Source organism: Sinocyclocheilus anshuiensis, unplaced genomic scaffold (assembly GCF_001515605.1).
Source record: "Sinocyclocheilus anshuiensis isolate Anshui unplaced genomic scaffold, SAMN03320099.WGS_v1.1 scaffold799, whole genome shotgun sequence".
In the NCBI taxonomy this organism is placed as follows: Eukaryota; Metazoa; Chordata; class Actinopteri; order Cypriniformes; family Cyprinidae; genus Sinocyclocheilus; species Sinocyclocheilus anshuiensis.
Window position 1 is genome coordinate 718663 of NW_015548231.1, and position 5870 is coordinate 724532.

The following is a 5870-nucleotide window of genomic DNA, read 5'->3' on the forward strand; positions in this document are numbered from 1 at the left end:
ATCTCTCCGCTGCGCTTCCGCGTTCGTCACTTCTGAGCGGCGCGTGCGCAAAGCCGACCTCATACGTCATCCGCCCGCAACTGCTTCCAGTGTACAACAGTGAGCGCAAGCTACATTAAAGTGATTATTACGTCTTCAATATGGATATTTTTCTTACAAAAACACATCGATTCGCTACAGGAGGCCTTTGTTCATCCCCCGGAGCCGTGTGAGACACTTTTTTTTTATGGATGGGCGCATTTTAATTAACTGCTTTTAGACTGATGCATGCAACACCCGCTGAGTGCCATGAAACAGCTTGAAAGATCAAAGACAATTTTTAATATAACTCCGACTGGATTCGTCTGAAAGAAGAAAGTCATATACACCTAGGATGACTTGAGGGTGAGTAATTTATGGGCTAATTTTCATTTTTGGGTGAACTAACCCTTTAATAATTTCTTTTTTTAACACACATAACCGCATGTGCCATGTCTGTGTGAGAACATGTAAGGTATTCTATTAAATAAGGAAAATCCTCTGTGTATATCAAGATGAAAATTCAAAGACTGACAGCAGTTTTTTAAATGCTTAGCCAGAAAGACCTCCTTGGTCAATCAGCTTAATTAGAGAGACTGTTCTAGTCAACTAGCTTCACCAGCAAAATCAGCAAAATGTTTTGTCTATGCTGGTTAAAAAAAATCTGTATTTTGTCATGTCAAGTATGAACATCAAAACACCCTTTACACAATATACATTTAAGATATTTTCCCGTTTTTTTTTTTGTTTGTTTTTTTACAAATTGACATAAGATTTGAAGTCTTGTTTTATAGAATTCTAACAATTTTTGTGAGGTTAATGTTTAGAACAATAACATGTCACTTTGTTTTACTGCTTTCAGCACAAACCTTAATAAATTTGGTAGATTTCTTGAAATGTATTTTTTTCCCTCCTCAAATGAATGTATCTTGGTTAAGAAGATATTGTGATATTTTTACTGAAAACAAGACAAAAATAATGATCAAGAAAAATATTTTTTTTGCAGTGTAGTATTAATCAGGTTGGCCTAGAATGAAAATTCATTCCATTTTAGGCAATTGGTTTGGTCAATAGTCTTGCCATACATTCTTCAATTTTGGTTAATATCAGAACATCTTCTATGACTATAACTAGCCAAGAAGATGTTTATGACAGAAGTTAAAACAGATGTTAAATCATGGTGACATGATTAATGGAACTGTTCCTACCTCTCCCATCGTCCATCTCTTTGGTGGTTCTTCCTTTGGCTCCATGGCTCCAGCTGCTGGTACGATCGACTCCTCGTCTGGCCCACTCCGGTGCATCCTGTGCCCCATTTTCCTTCATCCACGGTGGTCCAAATCTCCGGGGGACTCTCCGTGTTTCCTTAAACACTCTTCCTAGGAGCCCGAGAGCATCAGAGGTAGAGCTCCCAGCACCTGTGCCGCCCCCACCTTCAGATATAAGTGGGTCACGGCCGCTTCCAGAAGCTCCAGTAGTGGAAGTATCGCTGGAGAAGCCGGAGTGGAGGAAAACAAGACTGCCAGCGGTGAGGTAGAGGAGGATGAAAGAGAAAAAGCGTATCGGTTTACGCCGGAAATAGCGGTGGATCTTCAGCAGCGGCCTGGCCATGATGGGCTCTTGAGCCACACGCATTGGCCTTCGATGTCACACAGGAACATATAAAATCAGAGAACGCACCTTCCTAAAACGCTCATGGTACTATGAGTCCCTTTGAAACATTAAGACGATTCCCAAACCAAGAAACAGTAGTTGTGATGGTACTAACGTTTAACACAGTTTGTTTATCTATTAAGGACCTTAAAGTCTGAAGACACTTCCCCAGCTTTCCTCTGCGGCAGTATGTAAGAATGTGTCCGTGTGTCCCGTGTCTTTCTACGTCCCCAAAGAGGCAGCGACAGAGGAGAGCGGTGCTACCGCAGAGGCCATTTTGTGAAAGAAGAGTGGCAGTAAAGACTGAAAGATGATATTGCCGTTGCGACGCTTTCACTCCTGTTATCGGACTCTCGCTCTCCCGAGGCCTTGTTTCCCACCGAGCTGTCCGTCAATCAGAAGCAGCGCTGATTCACTCATGACTCAGCCCTCACTCACAGACTGAAAAACACAAAACGACAGATACTGAAACAAGAGGTAAATACTGATGAGGTCTCTGTGCAAAGAAAAACACTTTATCTGAAAGCGATTAAGGGTATAGAGTTAAAATTCAATAACAGACTGCAGAAGCATTATTCATGAACACCTAAACCATCAAACACAGAAGCAAGATACTTTTGAGTAACTGGTACTGCAGAAAGCAGAAATATGCCAATATAGGCCTGTATAAATTACGCAACAGCTACACTGAAGAAGACAGAGGCTGGTCACATGTCACATGACAAGTCATTTCGCTTGAGGACTTTTGTCATTTCACAGATATCTCCAAAAGACAAGGCTCCTATTTATAATTAAAATGTCCTTAATGAATATCTTTAAGATGTTAAAAGTGTCATTTAAAATGGATTTGTTCTTTTGTTGATCTCTTATTTTCTCGTAACAAATATTACATCACTTAGAGATACACAGTGCCAAAAACTCATTAATTTGCTTCAAAGAATAAAATGACCAAAAAATGACCAATGTTATTTCTTAGCATAGCAAAAAACACTATATTTCGACAATCAGACAAGACTGGCATCCAGATCACTGCAAAAATCATTTTCTTAATTAGTATTTTTATCTAACTTTCCAGTAAAAATATCTAAGCATTGTTCAAAGACATTAAGACTAATTTTCAAAGAATAAACCTTGAAGTCTATTTTTCAAACCCAATTAAAAACATCCCAACATCCTTAAAACAATATGCATTTATTTGAGAAGGAAAATGACAACGTTTTAGAGAAATCTACAAAATGTATTAAGGTTCATCCTAAAAACAAGAAATTAAGATTTAAAAACAAGACCTAATGTGCACATTCGTGATTTTTGTAAATATCTTTGAGCAAAAGAATCTTGTATTAAAAATTTAAAACTTGAAAATTTACTTCAGGAACAAACTGATATTAAGACATGTATTCAGAGAATATATCTTGAATATGATTATTTTCTAAATCCAGTTGAAAACCTTTTTGTATACATTTATTTTAAATCAAAACATAATCAGGTTTGTGCTTAAAAATATAAATAATAATAATAGTATTCAACTTCATTTAGCATATGTGACCCTGGAGCACAAAAGCAGTCTTAAGTCGCTGGGGTATATTTGTAGCAATAGCCAAAAATACATTGTATGGGTCAAAATGATTTTTCTTTTATGCCAAAAATCATTAGGATATTAAGTAAAGATCATGTTCCATGAAGATATTTTGTAAATTTCCTACTGTAAATATATTAAATCTTAATTTTTGATTAGTAATATGCATTGCTAAGAACTTCATATGGACAGCTTTAAAAGCAATTTTCTCAATATTTCGATTTTTTTGCACCCTCAGATTCCAGATTTTCAAATAGTTGTATCTCGGCCAAATATTGTCCTATCCTAACAAGCCATACATCAATGGAAAGCTTATTACAAATTGACACTTATGACTGGTTTTGGGGTCCAGGGTCACATATGTTGTCAGAAAACGTCTCAGGTTACATATGTAACCATAGTTCCTCGAAGGAACGAGACGCTGCATCGGAAAACGCTAGGGGAACGCCCTTCAGCGTGACCGGCTCTGAACCTCGTGTGTAATCAGACCAATAGATGGGCGAGACGTCACGGGCGGGTGACGTAATGACCAGGAGGCTATAAAAGCACGTGCGGTGAGACCAGTGTCAGCTCGAGCACAGCCACCGCTCCGCCTCGGCAAAAGCGGGGCCGGCACCGCGTGAAACGCTAGTGAAGGCTTTCTCCCCAAAGAGAGCCCTCTGAGAGCAAAGCACGGCAGTAACACCAAAACGGGCCGTCAGCTCCTTTTTTTTTTACGAGAGCTGACTCTGCGTGCTTGCTCCCAAGCAGACAGCAAACAAACTGTGTGTATCCCCACCCGTAAAGTAACGCGGACAGGGAGGAACACACAGCCTGAATGCTGCCTGCCCTCGCCTTAGGTGAATGGTTTCGTCTTGTTTTTAGATTCGTGACAGACAACACTAAATAAGACTCACAAACAGATATCAGACTGACACACACACACAGAGCGCTTGCTGAATGACAAAAAGCTGACGCTGGTCTCACCGCACGTGCTTTTATAGCCTCCTGGTCATTACGTCACCCGCCCGTGACGTCTCGCCCATCTATTGGTCTGATTACACACGAGGTTCGGAGCCGGTCACGCTGAAGGGCGTTCCCCTAGCGTTTTCCGACGCAGCTCGAGTTCCTGAAGAGGAACAAGTCTTGAGTAAATGATTTAGTTTTAGATATGCTAAGATATTTTTACTCAACAAAAATCCTCATTACAACTGATTTTTGCAGTGAAGGATGGCAGAATGGAAGGAGTCTAAAGACCCCAGTGTCCAAAGTGAGCAAAAACATTCAGGCATGGTGTTTAAACAAGCAGTCATAATCAGCCTCCTTCCGAGGGTAACGGAATTTTCCGTAGCAAACATCCCACTACAGGCTTAGCGTGAGCGTGCATGTGAGAGTGTGTGTGTGTGTGTGTTTGAGCTTAAAACGACCCAGTGTCACCATTACCTGACCCCTGGGCTCCCACCTGCCGCAGTCAGAGCGGAGTCAGGCTGATGTTATCGTGACAACATTCTAAACCAGCAGCACACAGACTTCATTCAGAGCCGATATAGCTCAGTTCCTATAGAGAGGGGAGAAGAGGAGAAAATTTATTTAAATTCATGATTTCACTTAGTGTAGGCTCTATATACTTTATACTTATATATATTTTTTATTTGCCTTAGGAGCATGTTTCTTTGCTCTGTAGACCCAGGCCTTGTAAATGTGTATGTGTGTGCAAATGTGTTTTTTGTGGTAAAATGCACAGACTGCTTAGAGACATATGGGCGTCTGTTGGTGTGACATAGTAAAGAAGCATTCAAGACTGCAGATCATTTTAAAGGTGTCATATGATGCTTTTTTAAAGATCATTATTTTGTGTATTTGGTGTATCAGAATATGTTGACATGCTTTAATGTTCAAAAAACACATTATGTTTCAAATACTGTACATTATTGTAGGTCCTCTATGCCACGCCTCTCTCAAACGCTTAGTTTTCTACAAAGTCCCTCCTTCCGACAAGCGCAGTCTGCTCTGATTGGCCAGCTGACCCAGTGCATTGTGATTGGCCGAACACCACAAGCACGCGTCGGAAATGTAACGCCCCTTACCATAATCGCGAGCTTCATCTTCAAAATAAATGTAAAGACAGAGCCCGAAAGGGGAACAGAGTCGCGTGACAGACACAGTGATGAAGCTGATATGTGTTTGCATTACACAAGCCACGGTTAAGACGGTTGTGACCCGCGTGCGCGCACACACACACACACACACACACACACGATGCGCAAAACTCCGCATTTGAACAGTCAATAGCAAATACTTAAACTAATAACAAAACATACTTACAGTAGCTGATTCAGAAGCGCCAGATTGTCATAGCAAAGTCAGAATTACCTCCTCTCCTAGGTTCACGAAACGGTCGTCCATAAAATGCATTGCTGTTCTGTTGTAAGTAATCTTAAAGATTCCTAAATGCATCTACTTTCGGAAGGCCAAATAAAGTGCTTTTGCTTTCGCACTGAAACACACAGCGTCTCCCTGACATGGCTGCTTCAACACTAACTGCGGTTACTGAAACCACGCCTTCTTTCTTTGCGTGCACATTTGGGCGCATTATGCAAATATTCCCACATAGTGACCTAGATATGTGGGGGCGTGTTAGAAC

The 5870-nt window shown here is 40.6% G+C and overlaps 1 protein-coding gene across 6 annotated transcripts in view; it reads right to left on the minus strand.

Moving 5' to 3' along the window:
• wscd2 (WSC domain containing 2) overlaps positions 1–5870 on the minus strand; it is a 60225-nt gene that overhangs the window by 26877 nt on the left and 27478 nt on the right. For 4 of the 6 annotated variants that reach the window (XM_016441800.1, XM_016441799.1, XM_016441801.1 and 1 more), the window contains 2 exons: positions 4670–4784; positions 1227–2112 (listed from right to left, as the gene is read on the minus strand). In XM_016441800.1, coding sequence (XP_016297286.1) covers positions 1227–1653 — 427 coding nt within the window. In that variant the 5' untranslated portion in view covers positions 1654–2112; positions 4670–4784. The remainder of the gene's footprint in view (positions 1–1226; positions 2113–4669; positions 4785–5870) is intronic. The other 2 variants (XM_016441803.1, XM_016441802.1) reach the window with 1 other exon arrangement.